Raw genomic sequence first — 27,500 nt, 5'->3', positions numbered from 1 at the left:
ATAAGCATGTTGGTATTATTATTATTCCAACAATGGGGCAAAATGAAAATTTAGAGTTAGAAAGGCACTTAGATTTGGTACCAATTATTTATATACAATGAAGTGAGACAATGTAGTTCATAAACACTGAGAAGTAAACCTGAGTTGTTGTCATTAACAGTCTCACACACACATCAAATATCTTTTATGAATAATATCTACAACCACTTTTCGAGCATACTGATGCCACATATCACTTATTTTCATCCACATATGTTTGAAAAGAAAGATACTTTGGTAAAATAAATATATCTACATCTGAATCTCAAACAGGGTACAACTAGCACAGAATGTTATGTAAAAAAAAAAGTAACCACAAACTGCTTTGGAATGAGTGCAAGAAGATACATCTCTGTTAAATTCATGTCTAATTCATAAAATCTAAGAATCTAATCTCTGATTACAATTTAATCACAAAAATAAAATGTTCTGATCCCCTTTAAAAAGATTTGCTTGCCGTACACATCAACTTATTCTGATGTTAAAAAAAAATGACTTTGACTTCAGTTATAAATAGGCAAGATCAAGTATAAATTTAAGAAGTAGAAAATATTTCAAATCTTTATATATTTATAGGGCATTAACTTTACCTATAAATAATGCAACATTTGTATTCAATACCCTTTACAACATGACAATACTGCTAAAAAATACATTGACACGTTAAGGATTCAAGGAGAAAATTGAACTTTTTTTAGAGTATAAGTATAATCTATAGTTCCTAATCATTGTATCAGGGGAGTTACATAACTTGTATTCACTCTTACAATAGTGATTAGATGCTCCCAGTCGAACTGATGGACAAGCAACAACTATTAAAAAATATAAACACTTGCCAATTATGCGAATATTTATGAATTTTTAATAATGCAAATCATGTATTAACAGGTGCGTGTTTCATAAAGCTGCTCATACATTAAGCTTAACTTTACGCACGACTGGTGACTCTTTCTTGTGCTTAATTATATATTCCAATATAGCTGACTTACCAACCGAGGACGTATGTTCGAGTAAGTTGTAAAAGTCGTGCATGACTTTACAAACAGCTTCATGAAACACCCAGCTGGATTCTTATCAATATAGTTGTACTGTGTCAGGTCTACGTCACTTAAAAACACTGGTAAATAAGTACACTAGGCCTTGAATAAATCCAGTCCCAGAGGATTTATTGTAAATGAATAAATATCCTGAGATGTTAACCTAGGTCATGTTTCACAAAATATATTTTGATAGAAAATTTGCTCACAGCCAACAAAATTGCAGGATTTCCATACATTTGATTTGTAAACAAGTGTAATGAAACAAGACCCAGACGTAGAATTTTCAGACAGTTTATGTATTCAATTTTACTTTCTGAACTTATACATGAAGTAGACTAGTTCAGTCATGCAACAAATGCATATTAGTGATCACACACATTGAGGGGACATGAGAGCTCAATTGATAGAGGGGTGGTTTCACAAGATCCCGTGACCTAGCTTTGATTCCTGCTTGTTGCATACCCAAGGGCTCTTCTGGTACTGCTTTTTTCCTCACTACCAGGTCCCTCAGAGAGGACCTTAAGCCTTCAGTCCTCTGGTTGCTTGCTCACAAACCTTCATGCTTTCTTAGCAATCAGGTAAAATATCCCCACATGTGAATATTCGTGCGATGAATATAAAGAGGTATATAAATTCTCAAAGTTGTGGTTTGTTGAAAGGTGCATTATATAAATACTCCATAGAAGCTGCAATCATGAGTTTCCAACGACTCACAGTACTATATATTGCAGGACATGCACATGGTACGGCAAATCCATCAGAACCAGCATTAATCTGTCCATGAGGGACTTTCTCATCCAAGAATTTACAAGGCATTGAGTTTGTGCACTATACACCTATCCCATGACTTCATAAAATTGTTGAGGTACCACTGAAGATTCTGTCCTCCACCTCTCTCTGTGGTTTTGCAAACCTCTTTCCTGTACACTTATGAGGTTTGAGCTCAGTCAAGGAGTCAAATGTATTCCAGAATGCAGAGAGTGCCAATGCCTGGGATGCAGTCAAGGCTGGAATTTCCGAGTCACAAGGCCGAGGCCATCATGGCAGCCAAAGTGTGGTCTCCAGGCCGGCCTTGAAGACATCCCTAAAGTTGCGATCCTCTGTCAGCTTTTATGGGCAATCCAAATAATTTGGGGTGCCATCTCTCGAATGCAGAATTGCGAAAAGGCTAGTTTCCACTGGCTTAAGTCTGGTCCAAAGACAAACAAGTCTTTAACAAAACAGATCTAATTTGTTTAGCTCACATGCAAGTACACATTGACTTGACATCTCAATCCTCCATCTGATACACTTGTCATCTACAGGTCTACTGTCTTTGTCAGTTTATTACTGTATTTGCTTGTTATCATAAGAGTTGCGAGGGCACATGCTCCCCGATTGGAGGCAATTTTATTCCGCGACTGATGGTAGGAACCTCTGGATTTTTATGATTGATTCTGGTTGGCATGAAAGCTCTACCAGGACTCCCATGAACTCCAAACCTTTGCTGAACTATCACGTTTCTTATGAGGTTCTGCGAATAGAAGAAAAATTGAATATATGTAAATGAAAAAAAAGGAAGAAAGTTAATTTTTTTACCGTAAAATTATGTGTACTCTCTCTGAGCCCTTTCAACCATAAACAAATTCATGCACCGGTAATCGAATGATTGTGATAGCAGTTTTTTCCAAAAGATCTTTAAGATCTACCAAATATATCATATACATGTATTTCACAGAAGTTGAAGGCATCTAATAAATTTCAATATACAAAAAGAATATAACATAAATGTGCTAAAAAGTATTAAGTCATGATTTTTTACATTAGCACCTATTTACCTGTCATTTCTTAGATTGGGTTCTTTGGAAATAAACAGAATTTTTATTTAGGATTTTTCAGGTGTGTGAGTGTGTTTGTGTGAGGAGGGGGGGAGGGTGAGATAAGGGAAGGGGCAAAGTCTAGAAAAAGGGGTGGCTGGGTCTTGATAACTCTGAACAATTTTGAAAAAAAAAAAGCAGAAACCATTTAGAAGTAAGTAGGTGTTATAAAGCTCTCAAAACATGAGAATATCGTTATACCATACACATAAACCCACCTTCCATCTCTTCTTAGCTTTTCTTCTCCTTTCAGCCTTGCTATGTGGAAGTACTTTTGTTATCGTGAAAGCATCAACTTCCTTCATGATCACACTCTGTGCTACACTGTTCATGTGTACTAGCCTAGTTCCCCGCTTGAACTTTTTGACTTTGACATCTTGTATTGTACTTTTCCGTTGTAGAGAGGGGCGGCTGAAAAATAAACAATTGATATAAAATGAAGCATGTGTATGTGACACATGAAGACATGCTCATATAATAATACTGATAATAATAATTACAACATCACAAACCAGAAAAATAATAATAATAATAATTTTGATTTTGCTGATTTGATTTGACTTTATTTCCTTATTCCAATAACAAAAGTATATATACACGTATATGTAATGTTTTAAGCAAGGCATCTTTACCAGCATATTGTTTCTTGAAACATTGTCTCTCAGTGATTTACTGACAAACTTCTCAGCTGATCAGATACTCGGATTTTAATAGCTTGTAACAGATATCAGTGAAAATCACAGGAAATGAAGCAAAAATGCTTCATGAATAGCTCAGATTGTAATAAACCCACTTTTTGGTGGCAGCGGTGGGATACAGAGGCCTACTGTAAATGGACCGATTTACTTTGGGTGCTGTAGCTTACATCATTTCCAAATTGACAATTATGCATAAAAAATGCATTTTAAGTCATTAAATGTTATATTGCTCTTAATTTGGATAACCATACGGACGACATGACATGCTATGGATGCCAAAACTGTTTGAATCTGAATAGGTCTACACCACTAGACCTATTATTTGGATAGATGTCTGGTTATTTAAGTTAAAGTTGGTTAAGGACAATATATTGGTCAATTTTAATTTCAAATTCATGTATGATATTTTGGCAACACCAGCTAACCTTTTTAAATGGAAATTAAAAGAAAATGATCAATGTTTTTACTGTGATCAAAAAGGTGATTGCAGTCATATGTTTTTCTCTTGTAACATAATGATAATATTTTGGAAAAAAGTTGAAGAAAATGTACAGAAATATATTTTGCCAAATTTTCATTTCCAGCCATGTCATATTCTATCAGGAATTTCATTTAGATCAAAAGAAAAAAATGATGTAGATATAATTTTGAATTATGCTTTATATACTATTTATAAATGTTTCGCTGGAAAAGAATCTAATAGAAAAATAACGATTCAAAGGCTGTTTAATATATTGTTTTACCTATTAAGATATCGTTTACAGATAGAAGAAAATGTGAAATCCAGAAAACCATGTATTTCCCTCCAGAAATGGAGGCAAATGTTAGCTCTGTGAAGATATTTTGTTTGATGAATAAAGAAGACCAGCAATGCTTATTTTACAAAAAAAAAAAAAAATTATTTGCTCCGGCACCACTGGACCTCAATATGATCTGGGGTCTGTTGCAGAAAGAGTTGCGTTTAAACGCAAGTCAGAAAATCAATCACAAGTCCCAAATACGCGCTGTTGATTGGTCGAAAATCAAGTTGCGCATGATTTTAGAGTTGCGATTGATTGCAACTCTTTCTGCAACGGGCCCATGCTCTCATACTATGATTCTTGCTTTCCTTTGGACCAAGATCTCCAGTACACCCACTGGGCTACTAGCTGTTCCAGAATGTTTAAAAGTGATGTAATAGCACCACTGCAAAGCATAATCTCACTAATTATTATGCAGATGCATGTGTCGTCAGAATGTAATATGGCCATTTGGGGATTGGTATATACTACATCCCAAATTTTCCATCAGCACATTCAAACAGCATATAGTTCAGTATATAGGGTGCACAAACCCATCATTAAGCAGATCCCATCAGTCAAATGGTGCCTGCCTTAATGCATACATTGATGTGTATTAGAGAGTACACCATGAGAACCATGACACAAGGTATGTTCACACAAAAAAGGAAACAAAATTTGAATTCCGATTCAAATGGCGATTTGCATTTTAATTCTATAGCCATTGTTCACACATGGGAAAAAGTGAGATTAGGATCGTGATTGGAATCAAGGTTAGAATGTGATTTTTTTTTACCACTCGTACACACAAGGAGGCAAAGAATGTTCAGAAATAGGCCAGAGAGCCCACAGACTTCTCTGCTTTACCGGTACTTTGAACTGTTATGCACCATCTACTCATCGAATAATAAATGATTACTGGTATGTAATATCAAAGAAAGCATTTGCTTACTACACAAGATCAACGGCTTCAAGGTAAAGTGCAGTGCATCCATGCTATACACGGCATACTACCCGTAACGTAACACACATTGCACAGTGGATGCACAGCGCATAAACGGCACACCAGAAAAATATGATGGGATAGACAATACGTAATTTCTAATCACAACTTTGTCCACACACAGAACACTCGGTTTATGATCATGATTATCCTTAAAAATCTTACGATAATTGAGAGTTTTCTGTCCACACATAAAATAAAGTTGATCTTCTAATCACGATTAGAAAAATCCATTTTTCTATTTCACTTTTTTAATACCTTGTGTGCAGACGCCCTATAATAACTGCTTCCATGAAGCAGTTATTCATTTATTAATCTTCATCTTTCTGGCCCAATCTTCTCTCTGTACTTTATATTTATATCTCCGTTTAATTACCCTTTCCCCTTTCTCACTTTTTCTGTCTGTCTCCCTATGCTTCTTTATCCTTCCCCATCTTCTCTTTTCTAATACTTTTTATTCATGCATGTACAATGTGCCTCATTATAGTGTTTATAATTTGCATACTTAATGTTTATTATGTTCAATACAATTATGATTTAATTTACAATTAATTTCCTTGCATTACAATAAGAAGTTCTAGTAATTTTATGTCATTGCATGTTTGTATTTAAGTATTTTTCTATTGTAAATTGTACACATGTTTTTATTCAGCCCTTGGCTGCGAGGCATGTTTTGAATAAACCATTATTGAATTGAATTGAAGTTGACTTACCTGTGATTGTCACTTGTTTCGGGCTCAGCACTGTCCATGATACCAACCCGGTGTTTGATCTTAAGAGGAAATGAGTAGGCTTTTCGTACTTTGGCCAACTTTGGTCTCAGCACAGACCTTTCCACGTTCAAAACAATCATGGCCCACTGGAAAACAAGTAAATGCAAAAATATAACACACACATAAAAATGGCAAGGCAAGGCTATTCATAATCATACTTTCAAATGATCACAAGAGACGAATATAAGATAACTAACAAAAAAGAATCAATTATCAAACAGTAAAAGAGGGACAGAAACAAAATGGAGACATAAATGCGAGTTGTATTTATGTATTGATATATATAGCACTTTCTGCCAGAGAAAACAAAGCGCAACTATTATTACCAAGCTCGAGCTACCATCTATTTACCTCAACTGGGTCCAGTGCAGCACATTGTAGATCAATTTCTTGCTGAAGGAAATTACAAAATGGCTGGGATTTGAAGCCATGACCCTCTGTTTCAAAGCCCTAAGACTAATCCACTGGATGTCTGAAATCAAAATCCCTAATGCACTGAGCAGTGGAAATGGCAGGTTGAGCTAGAGACAAAGTAATAGTACATGTACACCCAGAAATATAAAATATATAGGAGATGGTGGTACATAAGCGACTGTTTTATTATCATTATAATCACTTTATTGAAATGTATGGTTTCATAAAATATGTGAAAATGACTGTACCTGTCTCTTCCATTCCATACGGGATCTTTCCTTGATGATGTCAAACGTACGGGCCATCATAGCGATGACCATGTTGAGCATGAGCACGGAGATGAACCACATAAAGACGACAAACATGATGATGGCCAGCCATGGCATGCGGCATTCATAGAGCTCACGCCACTATACAACGAGACACAGAAAAAAGCAAGAGGTTAATAGTTGCAGACTTGCGGTTATCCTGGTATATATCAATTACAGTCATCCATATTTATACTCTCATTTGGGGAGAATTTCATGAAATGATGTAGCAGGTTTCACGGTACACCATGTATCTTTCTTGGGCAATTGTTAGTCCTGAAAAGGACCACCCTTACTCTGATAGGGCAATGCACTACTTACTGCATACACAATGATACAAATTATTGCACACTGGTAATAAGTTTGGGTGGTCCTTTTCAGGGCCAATACTTGCCAAAAAAAGATACATGGTGTACCATGAAACCTACTACACTATTCTTCTCTACCATGGAAACCTTCAGAAGTTACTTCATGAAATAAAAAGAGATTTTTCACTAACAATTTTCCCTTCAAGCAAATCAGATGCAAGGAATTCAGGAGCTCATAAGAAAATCAGTGAAAATTATTGGTTTCATGAAATGACAAATCATACCATTATTTAACAATTCAGAGGTACAATGTATGATAGGAAAATTCACTACTTATTGCATTGATAATGCTTAAAATTATTTTGCACTGGCAACAATGTGCAAATTAGAATATCAGCTAATATGCAATCCTAAACAAATCTTTGTTAAACCCTCAAAATCACAATATATCACTTCAACCATAGTTATCCAGGCAAATGTTACATATATCTTACATTAAATTCCCCATTCGTCATGATGAATGTTGAAATAAAAGTTTCTGAAATGGTTTTGAAAGACGAGGTCATTGCACCACTGTCCCTGAAGAGGAAAAAGAAAGCTGGAAAACAAACAAACAAATAAATATTAGTTTATCATCATAAAGTCACACTTCTATTTCATTAAAAATATATATAATAAGTAAACATAATATCAAGTCTGTATTCATAAGCCAAAAGCATGGCAGATGAAACAAAATAAAAAAATTACTAAAAAAAACTCATCAATAATAAATACAATGAAACAGAGATAATAATAATCCGCATTTATATAGTGCTTAATACATTGGAACAATGGCTCTAAGCACTTTACAGATATATCATTACCCCGTTCATCGGGTTCTTGCATGCCCGCATACAATGTATGTACCTTCTCCACTCCCTGGGACCATTCCAACAAGACTCCATTGCTAGGCATACTACATATAGGTTTTTGCATTCTACCAGGTACCCATTTAACACCTGGGTGGAGAGTGGCAAATTGTGGATTGATGCCTTGCCAAAGGACGCTTGATGAGACCATGAAGAAAGTCACAGAAAAAGTACCGGTATCTTGTAATTATGAAATATCTTAGGTCAATATATAATATGAAAGTTCATATCACATTGTCAGTAAATGAAATCTCTTAACTATACAGGGTAACAGAATTAGGGTTCAAATCATATATAAACAACTGAGATGAGATACAGTCAACACTTTCCATACTGGACAAAGGGAAAATGGCAGAAGTCCCTTGAATTACTGTTGTGTGACAAATATTCTAAATTCAGGAAAATAATTGTGGCATGCCATCCAGAAATGTCATATCTGACCAACAAAGGCAAAATACAATATGCCACATCCCCACATTCATCATAATAAAATTCAATATACGTGTCAAGAAATTCCCTTGTATAATTCATTCAAATTGATAACAAAAATGTAGAAATCCTGACAAGGATAGTAGTCTTACCTTGAGCAAACACAATGAGAAGAATGAAATATATAAGAGAGAATCTCAATAAGTCTCCTTTTAACATCTTGAAGAAGACTACCACCATTGGACCAAGGCTTGGGTGACCCCTGTCAATTCAAAATGAATAAAATAAATTATTTCTTATATTTTTTTCACCTTCTCATTTCTTTTTTATTAGTATCATAATTAATATCATTACTATTTTTATCATTATCATTATTATATTCATCATCATCAACATTAAATTCATATCCATTATTTTAATTGTCATCATATTAATATCACCATTATCATTACTTTTATTATCTCTCCTCCTCCTCCTAATCATAATACATCGATTGACCCTTGACCTACCTGAAGAAGAATAAGAGGTAGCTCCACGATAGAGGCACAATGAACATGATGAGGATATTTTCATACCACTCCAGACCCATGAAACGGAGAGGGATGCAGATGAAGAGAAGGACGACGGCAATCATAAACAGAGCTTTGGTCGGAAAATCGGCCTGAGAGGTCAAATAACAAGGAAATACATAAGAAATTCATTGACCAATAAATTATATAGGACATTGATTTTCAAATTTTTTTATTAGGAATACTATAAATAATATTAACTTAAAAATAGCAAATAGCATCTTCAGAGCTTTATTGAGTGAATTAGGGCAATATATATATATATATATATATATATATATTAAACATAAATGAGATCTGCGATTTCAGTAAATTGATTGATATAGTCGTATAAACTATATTTCTCATACAACCATTGTGCAAATTTTCACTGCGCTCATGCAACTGGCCAGCGGGATCTCAAGAGGGAGATGATTTGACACACCCCACCCCAAAGCCATACAACAGGCCCCCCCCCCAAAAAAAAATAAAATAACTGGCTGGTTTGTTTTGTGCTTTGTCCTACATGCAATAGGCCCGGATGATTTTGGATATCACAAAACAGGCAATAATTTGAACCTAGTACAATCTCAGATAGGTTGTTGAGAAATTCATATAACCACATTTCCGAAATCCTCAATTCATCTCAATTCCGTGGATTTTCACTATTCTTTTCATTAAAAAAATTAAACATATTTTGTGATTATGTTAGGTGTGAATACATACCAAACTTTTCAAGTACTCGGTGACCGATCCTCTCGCTCTAATCTCTGTCAGTTCTGTGGCAGTCTTTGCAACACACCCGACGATCACACACACTTCAGACACATAACGGAACTGCATTAAGAGGCAAGGCATTTCAAAAGTGGTTTAGTATCAAAACACAAAGAATAAATTGCAATTTTTATTATGAGAACTTGGATTTCTTTACATGGCATCAATGTCCTTTGATAGGACATTTTTCTAAATTTGCCTCACTCCACTACATGAAAGTTTAAGTGAAACACCCAGGTGGGTGTTTCATAAAGCCATTCGTAGAGTTATGCTATATTGAACCGCGTGATGCAGGTGAGACGGCCAGAGGCATTCCACTTGTTGTAGGATAGGCGGTGGTTCCAGTGGGCCACAGGGAACAACTGGAAAATTCTAGTCAGTTACATAGGTACCATTTACCACAAGAAAGGGTCACAGTTTTATGAAATGCCCACCCCATATGCTTTAGCTTGTTGATATTTACTTTTCCAGGTTCCATCCCGGCTATCACAGGGGTGACCATATATGCAACAGATGCAAGTGCAATTCAGGTGGCCTTAATCATGTTATCATATCACATAAACAATGTTAATCATTGATGTGTCTATTCCATATTCAATACTTCCCTGCAAGAATAATCTATTAATGTACGGTCAAACCTGTCCTAACGGCCACCTGTCTATTGTGAAAACCTGCCTTTATTAGCCACCAAAATTGTCTCCTATTTGAAAGTTTCATACATCTTCTGTTTCCCTTTGGTAGCCTTTAGACAGGTTGAACTGTATTTCTTGAAGATTTTTAAAAATTTCTACTGATAAGCATTGCAAGAAAGGACCATGTTAAAGCTCATACGTGGGGAACTTTTTCTTCCTGATTGCCAGGACTTTAATGTACCTTAGAGACGGAATCCCTTCCTTCAAGAAGACCTTCGGCTGGACGGAGCTGGACAGCGATGAAAAGCCAGGTAAGATGAATCAATGCCCAGAATAGCTTGAAGGCAAACTGATGCTATAAGTTGAAGTAATAACAACAATCATTATAATAATGTAGATGATAAATATAATAATGATACTACTACTACTATTACTACTACTAGTACTACTACTAGTACTACTACTACTACTACTACTACTACTACTACTACTACTACTACTACTACTACTACTACTACTTCTACTACCTACTACTACTACTACTACTACTACTACTACTACTACTACTACTACTACTACTTCTACTACTACTTCTACTACTACGACGACGACGACGACTTCTTCTTCTTCTTCTCTACTACTACTACTACTACTACACTACTACTACTACTACTACTACTACTACTACTACTACTACTACTACTACTACTACTACCACTACCACTACCACTACCACTACCACTACCACTACCACTACCACTACCACTAATGTTAATAATAATAACAGCAATAATAGTAATACTAATAATAACAACAACAATAATAATCATAAAATAATAACAATAATAATAATCCATCCATATTTTATTGTTCGAAATAGAAATCTGAGAATAGAAATATAATAATAATAATAACAAATGTACGATTTCTATGACAAGCCTACTATAAGGAAATGAAAATAAAAATCAGTAGCTTTAAACTGCACTTGCAAACTTGCTATTATATTAGTTTCATGAAATGGGCACCGGATTTGGAGTGAAATACAATCTTACCTTGACATACATATTCCACTTGACCTTGAGCAGTTCATCAATCACCTGTCCTTCCAACATTCTAAGATGATTGATGGTATCGTACTGAACTATCACACTCAGGGCTGCTGAGCTATCTGTAATGGTCATTCAAAAATAACACTACACTTAAAAATCGGAGGTGTTAAATCTAACACCAGCTGATGTCCCTAGAAAACCACACCGAGAGGTGTAAATTACACCTTACAGTTTGAACATTACACCAACGAGTGTAAAAGCAATTATCAAAGGAGTTGTAATAACACAGAAACATGTATGCCTAGGTGTCCAATGCCACAAATAGTAACACTTGGTTAAAATGCCTAGTGTGCACCTTTACAATCAACACCATAGTTTTTGCTGTTTAGTCAATACATAAGTATGTTCCACTTGGTCAAATAGAAGTTGGTCTAATCTCTGTAATGGTTAAAATGCCTAGTGTGCACCTTTACAATCAACACCATAGTTTTTGCTGTTTAGTCAATACATAAGTATGTTCCACTTGGTCAAATAGAAGTTGGTCTAATCTCGGATCGCTATGTCTACTATCAAACCAAATTAGTTTACTATGAAATATGGTCTAATAGCCGTTCAGGGCAGCAGAGCTAACTATATCGGTCATTCAAATTCACAATAACAATTTAGTCACTTACAATAACACACCATGAAACTTTATCAAGAAGGTAAAGTTGTCAGCATAGGGCACAGGATTATGGTTGGGGCAATTACTGCATTTTCGGGGCCTTCTTCTTTCATTTCAGTGGCACCCTTTTGCAATGAGGAAATATGAAGTAAATTACCGTAAGTAACGGTGTATTAACCGCACCCGTGTATTAACCGCACCCCCAACTTTGGACTAAAAAAAAAAAAAAAAAAAAAAAAAAATTCTCACATTAACATGCATATTTGAGGTATGAAGAAACAAAATCTAAGTTTTAAGATTTCAAAGTATCCAAAGAGGTTACAGGTAAGCAGTAATCTGCTGTTCTTGATCAATTTATCTACAAATGTTAGAAAGAACGGTCCCGCCAATATTGGCATCTTACACACTCACTCACCTCACAGTGTACACACACACACACAGCACTGCATTACATTGCAAACTACGATACAGTACCAGTCATGCCAGTACGTCTTATCAAATTATGATCTGTGTCTTTTCCAGCGTAGGAGGAAGAAACATTCACAATTCTTGCCCTCACAATCACTTTCAGAAATTTGATGTCTTAGCATGAATTTTGGATACGGGATTACAGGAAGGTTCAAGAAACAAAGAAATTGACATTTTTTCCAGTTGTTTTATACGGCTTCGTGCCTTCTCTCTCGTGCGTGGTTTACATGGTATCTTATGAAAAGCAAACAGGAAGGAAAAAACAAGCTGGCGCTGGCGTGAAACGGGACTTTGAATAGCGCCAGCTTAAGTCGCACTATAACCACATTACAACGCAATCTCTCAGCTCACTCCACTCTCGCTCAGCAGTGACAAAATATTACTGAGTATGCTTGGCGTCTCTTTTAAATTAGCCAGGGAAATTCACTACTTTGAATCGAGAATAAAGTCAAAATTAGTGTCATGAAGGTGGGTGCGTTTGTTATGAACAACATTTAATTAAGATCTTAATAATCGCTTCCCATTACCCGCGGCTCATACCCCTCTAAAACGACATTGCCTGGGCGGCTACGCCCGGCCACTCGATGTGTTGTGAACTGGCAGACATCGTACATGTACGGGAGGGGTTACGGCGGGCTGGCTCAGACCCGTCACCGTGTATAAACCGCACCCCCGACTTTTGCTTTTATCCCGCCGAGAAAAAGGTGCGGTTAATACACCGTTACTTACGGTAGAATATAAATTTCCTGCATTACATAGATTATTGAATTATCAATATTGCTTAATATTGTTAGAGGCAGATATTGGGATGACTTTAAAATAGGTGGTTACCCCAAAGTCTTTTATTTGGGAAATTTGGGGTGATTTGGGCTTTGATTGATGAAATGGCCCAATACCCTCATGCATACCCTATATGGGAAGAATTATGCAAAGACATACATGTAAGAACCTGTATTCTGACCCCTGATGGGTGTTTCATAAAGCTCTTCATAAGTCACAGGCAACTTTATGAATGAACATTGATCCTTTCCTGTCGGAAATGATATGTATACACCAAATTTTTATTGATGTTGATTTAGTTCCAAAGAAAGGGTCACCGATCACTTGTAAAGTTGCTCGTAACTTCTAAACAGCTTTATGAATCATTCATCAGGTTTAACTAAACTGTTGTGTAACCCTAAAGGCTGGTAGACAAGTTTTGCAGACCAGTTGAAGGAATGCATCTAAATATGTTACCAGTCACCCCAAAACAAAAAGAAAGTCACCCAAAGTCAATTATTAGATCTTTTATTGAGTCTGGAGAGTTCATCCTAAGCTCTGAAATGATACATAACTTGTCAAAATTGATCAACAATAATCCATGCAAGTATTTGATTGAACGCATAAGAAACTAAGAAAAAAAAACAAATTTGGAGTTCACTCAAAGTAACCCGAGATGTACAAACTCTGTAATCTTTGTGAAACTTCCAAGCAGTCCGCAAAAAAAATTGTCAAAGAAACTTGTTTATATTGTTTTCTATTCAACTATTCAACAGTATGAAGAAGAAAAATACTCTTTCAGATATTTTTTTTGCATTTTGAAGTCCAAATTAGCTATTTACAGAAGATCTTCTCTGGCAATTTATTGGTTTTGGCATGGCTACACACATATAAACTTCTTTATTAATATTGTTACTTAGTGGAGCCTTGTGGCCCAGTGGATTAGTCTTCGGACTTTGAAACAGAGGGTTGTGGGTTCGAATCCCAGCCATGGCGTAATTTATCTTGGTAAGAAATTCATCCACATTATGCTGCATTTGACCCAGGTGAGGTGAATGGGTACTTGGAAGGATTGATTCCTTGAATGCTTTTAATAGCCCGTATTAATATGGCGGCTTAGCTACAGCCGGGTAATAATATGATACCAAGTATCAAAGCGCAGTTGAGTATATGCACACAGTAACTGCGCTATATAAATGGACATATTATTATTAGTAGTAGTACTTACTGAGATTTCCCTTTTCATCAATGGAATCAAGGATGGACAGAGGATAGGCAACATAGGCGATCTTGCCGTAGGTCCACTGCGTTTCACTGCTAAGTTCTAGGAGAGCGGAGAAGAGTTCATTCCGACCCAGCTGGAAGGAGAGCTGCAGGGCGGTGAGACCAGCTTCGTTGGGTATAGTATAGGAAGCAGGCATCTTGTTATGGTGTATGGCATGGTAGAATAAGAGCTAGGGTGACAGGAAGCATTGCAAGAAATAAACATACGTGTAAGTGTTGTACAAGGGCAAGCAATTATTTAAATTCTACTTTTAATTCATAATAAAAGAGACTTGGAAATGCACTCATGAAGAAAATAACTTTCGCTGAACAGTCTACTCCAAATACGTAATTGTTAGTGATTTTAATATCAAAATGTTCACAAGTGTATACAGTCTTCTATTTCTAATTAAATTTTCATCATTACTAATGGTATTTTACTACTTTTTCCTTATTCATGTTCATATTGTTTAACTTTGAATCTTTTCACATATAATATGTAAGTTATTGTTTTGATGACTGTTCTGGAGCCAACAGAGAACAAATTTCTATGTGCTATATGAAAAAAATGTTGATGTTGTTATAAATGGAATAAGACAAGGGAACTTTTATTATTCAGCAGGGCTGTTGGGTTTCCCATTGTGCGACACAGGGCTGTAGTCTAATAGCAGACTTTCCTCTGTTCAAAATAACTTTTTACCAGTGAAATCATGAAGGGCAATAAAAAATCAATTAAAGGGATCAGTAAGTATGGTGTTTCTAAAGTAGATAATTACCGTTTGATTGTGAATGATGGCCATATGGACGACGGTGTTCCCGAACGAGTCCTGAGCATTTGGATGACATCTTCCTTCTCCCGGCTTTCTCCTCAGAGATTGATCGATGAAGTAATCATACATCTCCATGGCACCTGTACTGGCGCAAAATGCAAGAGGGTACTCCCCCAGGTAGGCTGTGCCCTCATAGAAGGACTTCTTGTGGCTGACATACTTGCGTTCCTTGAGGTCGTCAGGGCGGAAGAAGCGTCCTGTTGCCCTCTGGTCCAGACGAGCCTTATATCGACCGACCAGGAGCTGAACCGATCTGAAGTCTTTGTTGACAATGGCCATGTGTAATGCACTCTCACCTGATTAATTGAACAATGTCAGAAATATAAACAGATGATTACATTACTAGTATATACTGTTAATCTAAATGTCTGTATAGATAGAAAGGCTTTACTTGTTAAATGTCTGTTTAAGACACATGAATTATAAATTGATAAAGCCTTCTTAAATAGGATATACTGTCAAAAGAGTGACAGCAGCGTATAGTATATTTAAAGTCTCACCACAAGCTACAAAAACAAGCCATACAAGAAAAGTTAAGAATAAATCCTGACCATACTTGCATGCTCTATCTATTATATACATTGTACAACAGAGACACTATGTATGCTTCATCAAATGTCAGAAATAAAATAAATTTCAATAATCTACAAAAATACACTTACAATTACATTTCTATCAACCAAGCTTTATAACCAGGTTCCAACACTGTCTGTTTACATTGTCTGTTTGATAATGGGTCAACTTGTAATATCAAAAAAGTTCTATTAGTGTATGGTGTCAGAATACAAAATTACCGAAGAAGTCGCTGCCTTCGTAGACATCTAGAGCCAGCTTGGGATAGACCGAAAGCAAATGTGAAGCAATCTCCCGATGCATCCGAGTGTCGTTGAGGAAACACATGTGCAGGATGGTCTCTCCGATCGCTCCACGTTTATTAAGATCAAAGCAAGCCTCATGCTCTTTGAACTTATTAATCGCCAAGACCTGACCATCTTCAAATATGCTCATCAGCTCGTTGTCTGGTGTTTCAGGCTGTCATGGGATATATCAAAATAAATTATTTAAGAGATGTAAATAACAGCCTAGTCATGTGTGTGTATGTGTTGCATATTTGTTTTTGCTTATCTTTTTTTTTTTTTCTTCTGTACATATCTGTATTTTATTCTTATCATGTACAGTATGTTCCTTCACTGTTTACATCTCATTTATTGTAGGGCCCCACTCACGAGCTCTGCTTTTTAGGGGTCCTTGAAAACCTCTCATATTTATCCATTTGTATTATCTGTTCATTGATTTGTACTTATATCTCTGGTTTTTGAATAAATTAAACTTAAACTTGAGCTAATTTGCACGGCTTCATTACATAGAAATATGTTCAAGACTATAGCATTGTACTGTTTTTAATTTTGAATTGTTTATTCCCTCACCATGATAATTCAGCAATAACAGACATGTATATCATCTCTGAAAACATTATAGTGAATGTTTTCAAAAGGAAATTCAAATATCCCAGTTTTACTTTGGAGAACATCAATATGGAGAACATCTCTTTATATTTGTAAATGTAAGAGTGACAATTGCTTGTGAAAGCTAAGATGAAGTACTTTAAATTACTTACCTTTTTACCATCAAACATGATGAGCTTGTACCTTGCATATTCAAGCTGAGTAATTGTCTTCCCCTTGCCCTCGTTATACAGCATCTTGCCAACGTTCTCTCTGATGTAACATCTAAAATCTTCCAAAGTTTTGTGGCCGGCTAGAACATGTCTGTACTCCTCTACTAGCTTGCCTCTCTCATTGAAATACATCAACTGGTACATCTCGTTCTCGTCTGCAGCTGCATTCTGCTTCCGCCATTCTGCGTCGGGATCCACCCTGGTCCCCTGGAACCTGCTCACGACGGCATTCTTCATGCGCCGCAGCATCTTGATTAGTGGGGGCGAGGACAGATGGTATTTCAGACCTACGAACAAGGTTTGGAAAGGCACGGATTATCTCTGATGCATTTTGGAATTTGGAATGGTAATATTTGGAATGAAGTTATGACATCTGCAATATAGGTATATTTATTTTAATATCATCTTCCTATTAGAGTGCAGCTGTGAAGTGAACTGTGCAGCGACTGGTGTGAGGCACCTGAAACCAGTGCGATCCCACCGCTGCCACCAACAAAGATTAATTTCATGAAACACCCGACCATTTCAGGATTAGAGGACCAGTGGTGTCTTTGACAGAAAGCAAGACACTGATTTGATGCACAAGACATTTTGATGGTGTGGGTGACTGAGTGCAAAGTAGGCCTGTATCCCATCGCTGGAACCCCCAAAATATAAAAGAAACACCTGATGTTTATAGTTGTACATATATCTAGTGGTATCTTTGATAGAAGGCAAGCCATTGGTTTGAGGCACCTGTCATTTTCATGGTGTGGGTTTGTTAACACCAAAAAACTTGAAACATCAGACAATATAAGGTTTAACATGTGTAATGGTGTCTTAACAGAAAGCAAGGCATTGGTTTGAGGCACCAGTTATTTTCAAGGTGTGGGCCTATACATGTATCCCATCGCTGACACCAAATATATTGTTTAACCCTAATTCTCCCGGTGGGGGGGGGGGCCATAATGGCCCCCCCCCTCAACAATTTTCGCGATATATCTGCTGCGCGAAATTTTTTCACCTCGCAGCTCACTGACTTTTTACATTCAAGTCTCGCGCAAATTTTGAGACCAAAGTTGTGAAGCCCGGGTACGCGGTTACGACATTACGCAACATTATGCAAGTGCATGTCAGACCCAAAATTGCTCATAAACGTGATTTCATGTACAAATCCAATGCAAATTGCGTATTTAGCCAAAATTCATAAATGTATCATTATTTCTACTTTTACTGATTAAACTTAATTAACTTTGCCTTGTTTATGATCAGAATTATGTCTGGAACAATTTCCATTGAAAAAACAATAAAAAACAAAAAGTAAAAAACAAAGAAATACATAAGAAATTCATAAAACAATAAAATACAAAAGAAATTTATTTCCAAACCAAAGTTTTTTTGAATTACGATTGTTAAGAATGCTACAAAGAAAATTTTTACCAAAAATTAGCATTCTAGGAGCTTTATTTAGTGAATTAGAGCAAAAAGTATGATTTATGCATAAATTAGCATAATTAATTCATATAAAATAAAATCTCATTATTTTGGAAAATTTTACCATACAGCCTTGTAGATTACATTGCACACTACCAGCGTGCAAATTTTTGCGTCGCTCGCGAGATCAGCGGCCGAGATCTTAAGGGGGGCCATAATGCCCCCCCCCCCCCGGGAATGACAAGAATCAAAATACCCCAGGAAATTTAGGGTTAAGGAAAACACCAGATTCATGTAATTTAGGATCAAAAGTCCACTGTTGTCTTTGATAGAAGGCAAGTTACATGGTGTTTAAGGCAATCATTTTGTATAATGGGTATGGATTTAAATCCACCCTTTCAATCAAGCATATTACATGTATATATTCAGGGCTCCACATTAAACCTTTTTTTCTACTGGTCCAACCTGTTCATGTCGGACCAGTAGATCCCCAATTTTTCAATTTTTTACTGGTCCGAACCTAAAATTGACTGGTCCCCCAAAATAAAGAAAAATATAAAAAGAGACTTGAGTTTATGTTGCTGACTTTAATTGCTTTTATTGCCCCCCACAACATAATTCTTGAGAGCCATTTTTATAATATAATTTACAAAAGAGGAGAAATAATTTGTATCAGTTTGATATGTTTTTTTACTGGTCATGTATTACCAGTAAATCTTGCTATTTCTAAAAAACTACTGGCCCGACAGCAATTTTTACTGGTCTGGGACCGTCGGACCAGTGCCAGTGTCACGCCATTATATATTGCAAATATATTCTCATTTCATTCAGAACTCACCTTACTCAACTTGACACCATACTGCAATATTTTCTCCACTATTGTTTCCATCACAAATTCATCAGTTAACGACCAAACACAGGTCTCCTCAAAAGGCACATTAACACTTAAAGCTGCAAGTCAATTATTGATGAATGGTAATCGATGACCCATCTAAGTCTCCATCAGCCACAGGTAATTTAATCCTATAAGGATAATAATCATATAAATTGTAAAAAAAATTAACAATATTCAATACATGTAGTGAGGTTAAAAGAAATTATGTGAAGGAAGCATGTATACACCTAGGTAAAAGTTTTCTTTGGTGTATATTTTAAAAAGTACAAGGGAAATTGACTTGTTCCAAAAACATCAAACAAGTTGCCTAAAAATACCTACATTACAAATATCAAATAAAAGACATCATATTATGCAGATAAATGTAGTTAGCACCACAATCTTAAAAAAAAACATAATATGAACTACATATCTCATGCAAAGCTTTATTATTTCATTGAAAATCATTGGCATCTACTGCTTTGGACCCTCCCCCCTTCTCAAAAAAAATAAAAATGTGCGATATACCAATACTCAATAGATGGATTTATTTGGATTAAAAATAGTTGTTTTTATACATTTGAATATCACAATTCCATTGAATTTCCTTATATATCACATCAAGAACTTCATTTATATATCACAAAATTGTTTGCCGACTTGCTTGACATTTTTCAAGGAAATCTAACAATATCATCATCAAACTTAAATTGGCAATCTCATGACCTTTTTTGACCCATTACATCACTTTGCAATATTGTACATTTTTGTTTGGATATGCAGAGTACTGAAGTTCAATATCATTCTTTGTGAAACACATACATCTTCTGTTCCCCCAAATGAGCTTCCAAAATAACTTATGAGACTCTTGAAAGCAGAACCAGGGTAGTAGATGAGAAACAATTAATAAGAATGCTCATTAAATGATATCATGCATTCTCCATACGAACATATGCACTAACCAGTATTTTGACTAAATATTTAAAATGCTCACACAACCACTTGATCCAGAAGGCACTATCGCATACTATCGACTGAAACACTATGGCCCAAATTAACAAAGGTTTTGAAAACCCACGGTTGAGTCCATGGTTTATGCACATTTCCAGTATAAATTATGCTTAATTTAGCGTGTACCAGGTGCGTGTATAAAAAATGTTCAATGCTGATGTGTTTTTATTCACGAGTCCATTCTTCAAACAGTGGACTCATGAATAAAATAGCATATCTTACCATGGTAACAGGCATCAATTTGGCGCACTGTGAAAAAAGTGCGCATTAGCATTGGACATTTTTTATACACGCGCCCGGTACATGCTAAATTAAGCGTAATTTATACAGGATATCTGCATAAACCAAAATTCAATCGTGGGTTTTCAAAACCACCTTTGTGAATTTGGGCCTATATGTACAGTTGTACGTACACATCCAAGGAAAATGCAAAATGGTGCAACACAATATATATTTTTGCCTCTACAGTATAAACACATTGGTCAATATCATTTTCTACTGATCAACAAGCCCTACAGAAACACACAAAACTTCACATGAACCATGGAGCTATCTGTGTTTTTTAGCTCCATGCATTAACCTAGTTCTAGAGCTCACCCTCATGGAGAAATCCATATAGTTCAAAAGAATCAGTGAGCCGAAGAAAATACAAATATGCATTCATAGTCAATGGGAAACGAAAGCAAATACAAAGTTTGACGTTTCCATACAAATATCAATACAGATACTACAAATGGATTACCTTGATATTTGTCATGGTGACACATGAATCATTCATTCTACTTCAATCCATTTTCAAAAATTTCATTTCAATGACCATGTACATATAATCATGGACCTATCACGATATAATTTATGATGAAAAGGGTCCGTCAAACTGACAATTATTCATGACTTTTGTATATTACACTTTCAATAATAATGAACAGAGCAATTTTTCCCACAGAATTAAAAATAAAGGAAAACAAATTTGAATGAGTTTCTATTATGACCAAATGAATTAATAGAATGTCTTACAGATGTATCAACAGACAGAGTATTACTTGATGAGAATCTCTGAACAGTTTTTGTTGTCTTGCAACAAAAAGATAAACAAATATCACAGACAGATGGTCAAAGTAGTTTATCCATATAAAAGTGCATTTTCTATAACACATTTTACATGTATTTCATGAAGAGTAAAAAAATTGAAACTCAGATATTGCTAATGTATGTGCTCATAAAATTAATATCTAAGGACTTGCCGTTAGAGCAATCTAAATAATTTAGGAAGAAATATATCATCAAAATGATACCTTTTACATTGTAAATGCCTTTGTATTGATGTCGAAGCTCTTTGCCAGAAACAAAGAAAATATATATGAATGGAGCTAGTCGTGTACACAGCTCACTGAGTGCTGTTACTATAGCAACCAAAATGGCACACCATTTCAGCATCAAACATAGCTCGCTTAATTGCACAACACTCATCAACCAAATTTAATTGTTCATCGTAGTGCAGCTATGCACGTGGAAGAACCCACTAGCGCAAGTATTTTTGCTCATTTACGATGTACCAGAGCTGACGATGGCATAGTGGTCGACCTTCAATTACTATGGTACTTTTTCTTTTTCTTTACAGTAAAGAAAACATCAAGCACAATTTTTGTCACAAAGAAAGACATCTAGCTCATTTTTTGTCACAAAACCACTTGAGTTCTTGAATCACATTGAGGTACATATAACTAAATCTCTATATATAATAAATTAAACAGTACTTACTACTTACATACATGTAATTTGTGGTAATCAAAAGATGAAAAAATACTCATGGTATCATGTATCATGTAGTCCCTTGAATGTCACTAGAATGGGGAAAGAAGAATTATCTCGCTTGCTTTCCTCTTTGTCAGAGCTGTCTACTTATCTTTAGTACACAATAATTAAATAATTTCTCAAAATGATGATGATGATGACCATCATCATGCCAAAATCTGGGTAAAAAAACATGGAAAGCACTATTCCTAGACATCACTTTGAAGTACTAGTATTAAGCACTATAGAAATGGATTATCGAGAATTTAATCATTCACTTCATTAATAGAGCATATATTAGTCATTTCCACTTTCAATAGAACAATTTCATGCTCAGGCACGTTTTTAGGAACTTGTTTTGAAAAAGTTAAACATATTTAATCAGAGATAATAAAAAAAAACCCTATAAGGTATAATCTTTATTGCCTACTGCAATATTAATCCGAAGTCCATTTTCATTATTGAAATAACTTTATTAACATTTTATTTAGGTTAGAAATCTTGAAGACCCCTAAAAAGGGATTTAGCCCAATATAACGTACAAAAACATGACAACACATGAAGTTTTAAGATTGGACATGTTATGTTTTAAGTTTACTTAGAACAAAGTATAAAATAGTTCTTAACTGACAAAGGCCTTAATAATCAGGGCCCTTTTAAAGCTTATAATTTGCACTTACATCTAAATTAAGGCATTTTCTTAAATTAAAATCTTCTTTAACATAAAGTCTTATATTGAATACAAAAAATAAAAATAGGAAATTGACATAAAAAAGTATTATCTTGATAATAATATCACTTATAAAAACAAAACAGTGAGATAATCATAACACTTATAAAAACAGACAAGTGAGATAATCATAATTTTGTTAGTGGCACATACTATTCATTGAATGAAAGTGCAGTAAAAAAAACATAATAAAAATGTCTTATACTGAATATCACTTACACTCTAAATTCCAAGGATTTAAAAAATAAATCCAAATCAGCTGTGAATAATGACCAGTCGAATATTAGATTTAAATTTCAACCTTGTGTAATACATTAAGATATAAATCTAAAAGATTTGAATTTAAATCTTTTGAGATTTAAAAGTTAATCCTTAAGATTCAAAATGAATTCAAATTCGGCTGGTCACTATTCACAGCCATGTGGATTTATTTTAAATCCTTGGAATTTATAGAGTACAAAAATAGTTAAAGCAAGATAATCATACAATATTGAGAGGAACATTTAAGCCTATATTTTTTTTTAAATAAAAGTGCCGTAAAAAACAAACAATAACAAAGCTGGTGCATAAAGTGTAGGTGACAAGGAGAATTTATTTCACCGTGTTTTAAAAAAAAGCACCACAGAGAATGTGGAACTTTGTTATATTGCTGTTTAGAATCTTCAACTTTTAGACTAGAGTATTGCTTTCAAATAAAACACCTAAGGCTAACTGCTATTTGATAAGATCAAGAAAGTTTTGAAATAACCCTAAACCGAAGGTAGAGGGGACCAGGGGCTGGAAATTTGACTAGCAAAAAAAAAAGAAGGTTATCACCCCAAATATCAGGTCATTTTGACCAAAATAAATTTGACAAGTAATAAAAAAAATTATCACCCCAAAAGTAAGGTAATCTAGTCCAAAACACATGTTTCATTTCGATTTTGGATGATGTATTTCTTTCATTATAAAAAGCCAAAAATAGTAGGGGGAGGGACACTTGATATTGTGTCCCCCTACTATTTTGGGTAGGGGGACGCGTCCCCCCTGTGTTTTCCCCCATGCCCTAAACAACTTCCCCAATCATTGTTTGGCTTTCAATCAAAGTTGTCATGAATCAGGCATCATCATCTGCTCATCTGCTGTAATCTTCATTATGGGCACTGCAGCCTATCATGAAGATGAAAATTAGACTTGGCTGCAAGTTATGAGGAGGAATGAGGGGGTATTTTCAAGGTGATTTTGGAAGCTGTTGACCAATCAAAACTGCATGAATCCCTGAATGGAATTCAGGGATTGAAAAAAAGTCCACAAGATATGGTATTAAAAGTTCTGGGACCAGCATTTGCCTATAATTATGTCCAATTCTCTAATGGGTGAAATCTATCAATTCACTGGAAATCTAGAATACAATTATTAAAAGAAAATGAAACCCAGTTTACCATTACAAACAGTCACTTAGGATAAAAACAGGATAAAAACAATATTTTCAATTTTAAAAAAGTGAGATGGTAGAATGATATCAAAGGTCACTTCAAAAGATGTCCAGTATAAAATAAGTCTATAGGCCTATCTCTTAATTTTCTTTCTTATATTGACAAAATTCAGAAAATCTTATTGTATTTCACTCAATGGTACAAACATTTTTAAAGCATTTAATAAATAGAATTTAATTAATAGAAAGTCAAGTTAGAAAGTGATAGGTTATTTTTAAAACCTTTTCTACTGCATGTCAATTGATTTGAAGATTAAGAAAATTGTATTTATTCAAGTACAATTTAAAGTGAATCATTAAAAAATACACAAAAGTTATTTCTTCAAATACATTAATTTGGATATATCACAGGATAAGCCTATGAAAATTATATAATGAACGATAGAACTTTTATAAATTTGTTCAACTGAGTTACTGCTAAAAATAGAGCTTAAAAACCAATGAAACAACATCACATGTTGATATGGTCAATATTTTTAGTTCATTTTAATTGCATATCTGTATACTGTATAAAAACAACATTTTTCATCAAGCATTAGCCTTTACTATTTTTAAGGATGGTATTGACTAAATCAAATTTTATTTGTACAATGTATCTCATAATAGTTAATACACACTAACATCAAGACAGAAGTTACACTACAGTACCACTCACACGTATTGAAAGGTTAGTATTAGTATACTAACAGTAGGGGAAGGCGGGGTAAGTTGAGCATAGGGGCAAGTTGAGCCACCAGCCCCAGGCCAATAATGAATGAGTCAGACATTGTGGTGGTGTCATGTATTGATGACCCATAGCATAACCCCTAACCCCACCATATTGTTTTCAACTTTGAAACAAAAAGTAGTTTTTTAGAGGGAAAAATATGAATTTCATCCAAAAAAGTAAAAAAGAGTGTGAAATAGATAAGTGCTTTATAAACACACACGTCTTTAAATATAATAAAGACATGATAACAACATTATTAGTCCAGGTATGGATCTTCATTCTTGTAATAGTCTTTTATATGATGGATGCATAATAAATGTGTGGATACAAAATTATCGCACTGAGTTCGGACTGGGGTAAGTTGAGCCAAACAGCATGGGGCAAGTTGAGCCATGGTAATTCCTATGGTAATGTATCTTAAAAAACAAACAAACCATAAAAATCGATTGAAATGCTGGCTGAAAGGAGTAAATTTACATGGCTGCTCTTTTCCTTTTAAAGGATGTTAGTATTCATAGAGAATTAGCAAATGAAAAGACTTTAAACAAAAAATTGACATGCTGGTTCTCCCTTCATACATTTTGTACATAAGTTTTTGTGGCTCAACTTACCCCAGAAGGTGGCTCAAACTTACCCCATATATGGGGCAAGTTGAGCCATTTGACATCGTTTTTTCGAAAGGTCACGATGACTTTCAGTGTGGGGATAGAAAGTTATATAAAGGTGGAAAATATTTCAGAAGAGTTAAATTTCAAGGTAAGGTACTTATTTCGACAAGATTATTAATCATATCAATTCTAACATGCAAAAAGCAAAAACTGTCACAACTTACCCCGCCTTCCCCTACATATTAAATCCAACACAGCATATTTGGCCTAAATGCAGGTCACAATCAATAAACATAAAGAATAGACCCGACGATCATCATGATCACCGACCGAGGCGACCCTGCCGTATACCACCGGTTTCACCACCCACCCGCTCAATCCATTACTACCACCACCTGTTCCGAGTTGACTTTCGCTCGGTTTTGAAACATTCATATACGCAATATATAGCTTATATGACCAATTATATAACCCCCAAATGATTATTCTTTTATCTTTATAGTTTCTTATCGAGGTTATACTTACAGAAGTAGTTAATAATCCACAAAATAAATTAGCCGTCGTTGTAGCAGGCGATTGAGAGTGCATAGGCTACATACGTACCGTTGCGAAGGTAAATAATGCTTGTCAGTTGTCAGTGAATCTCGTGCGCCGACAGGGGAAAAGTGCGTGGTTCTTCGCTAACAAGAGTGTGTGTATTTTCGCGATTGCATTAGAAAGTGAAGTTATGTAATCAATGGCGCCGCGTTCGAAGGTCAATCAATTAGGAAGAGGTGTGATTACATAATGGAATATAACGTAAGTTTCATTGGTGGTTGAAACACGAAGGCAAAAAGGGAAAGCGAAATGTATTGATTATTATTGGTAGTAAATCTAGATATATATTCCTGGGCTGGATACCGGATACATATATATTTCAAGATGATTCTCTTTGATATCTTCCTCTTTCCGACTACAATGTTTTCCATTCTTCTATCATGATATAGGCTTCTTCCCGACTTAATTCTATCCATTTCTATTTCATCACAATTTTTTTTTAAATCACCAGTTTCCTCATTTATCTTTTTTTCTCAATCTCACTGACTACCAAGCCTTAATTCTCTGCATGCCGTTTGAAAAAAACAAAACAAAAACAAACCCAGTAGTGCTGGCTACAGCCCTGAAATTTCGCTAAAAAGGGGGATGGGTATGAGGCCAGTGCACTTTCCAAAAGGGCCAATTTGTGGGTGGGTGGGGTAAAAAATTATAAAATGCTAAAATTTGCGACCGTTTTGCATGGCCCTGGGAATGATTTTTGAAAACTGCAAAAAGAAAAAAAAAGGTTTCACTACAAAATGAAGGTCATTTTTGTCCCGAGATTCTTGTAATTTTCGTCACACCTTCCAGAAATAATACACGCAGCCCCACCCCCAGAAAATCTTGAGGGTGCTTCAACATCCCCACTTCCCAGGGCCATACCATTTTAATACACACACTTTGGATATATTTTGACATGATATAATTCAGAAAATGGTATCCTGGTCTTTCCCTTCTTTTAAAATCCAAATTTAATTTTGTGATAATTTTGACATACTTTAATAAATGTATGTATTTTGCAAACCAACCAACTAAGCCATCATTCAAGTACTTAATTTATCAATCACTAAATTATAAGTGAATTAATCAAC

At 35.2% G+C, this 27,500-nt stretch overlaps 1 protein-coding gene across 2 annotated transcripts; it reads right to left on the bottom strand.

Annotated features, from left to right (window-relative positions):
* Window positions 1-26,537, bottom strand: LOC121411692 (transient receptor potential cation channel subfamily V member 5-like). 2 transcript variants are annotated; one of them, XM_041604520.1, is made up of 16 exons: window positions 26,359-26,537; window positions 19,472-19,656; window positions 17,161-17,507; window positions 16,337-16,574; window positions 15,489-15,838; window positions 14,678-14,903; window positions 11,562-11,677; window positions 10,751-10,864; window positions 9,830-9,940; window positions 9,065-9,216; window positions 8,708-8,817; window positions 7,713-7,816; window positions 6,851-7,012; window positions 6,129-6,274; window positions 3,154-3,346; window positions 1-2,592 (listed from the first exon to the last, which is right to left on the bottom strand). In XM_041604520.1, the coding sequence occupies exons 3-16, from the start codon at window positions 17,467-17,469 to the stop codon at window positions 2,425-2,427; spliced, it is 2,499 nt and encodes an 832-aa protein (XP_041460454.1). In that variant the 5' UTR covers window positions 17,470-17,507; window positions 19,472-19,656; window positions 26,359-26,537; the 3' UTR covers window positions 1-2,424. The 2 variants fall into 2 exon arrangements, with proteins under 2 accessions (XP_041460454.1, XP_041460455.1); XM_041604521.1 differs by having other exon boundaries at window positions 26,437-26,455.
* Between the last annotated feature and the right edge of the window lie 963 nt (window positions 26,538-27,500).

This window comes from Lytechinus variegatus, chromosome 3, assembly GCF_018143015.1.
Source record: "Lytechinus variegatus isolate NC3 chromosome 3, Lvar_3.0, whole genome shotgun sequence".
NCBI classification, from domain to species: Eukaryota; Metazoa; Echinodermata; class Echinoidea; order Temnopleuroida; family Toxopneustidae; genus Lytechinus; species Lytechinus variegatus.
Note: the sequence above shows the minus strand (reverse complement) of the source record. Positions and strands in the feature narration are given on the sequence as shown.

Excerpts from the sequence above, each read along its gene's own strand:
- LOC121411692 (XM_041604520.1), bottom strand. The coding sequence starts at position 17,469 with ATGCTGCGGCGCATGAAGAATGCCGTCGTGAGCAGGTTCCAGGGGACC. Across the intron at positions 16,575-17,160 it reads TCATGTTTGATGGTAAAAAG|CCTGAAACACCAGACAACGA; the intron begins GTAAGTAATTTA and ends ATCCCATGACAG. Across the intron at positions 3,347-6,128 it reads GAAACAAGTGACAATCACAG|CCGCCCCTCTCTACAACGGA; the intron begins GTAAGTCAACTT and ends TTTATTTTTCAG.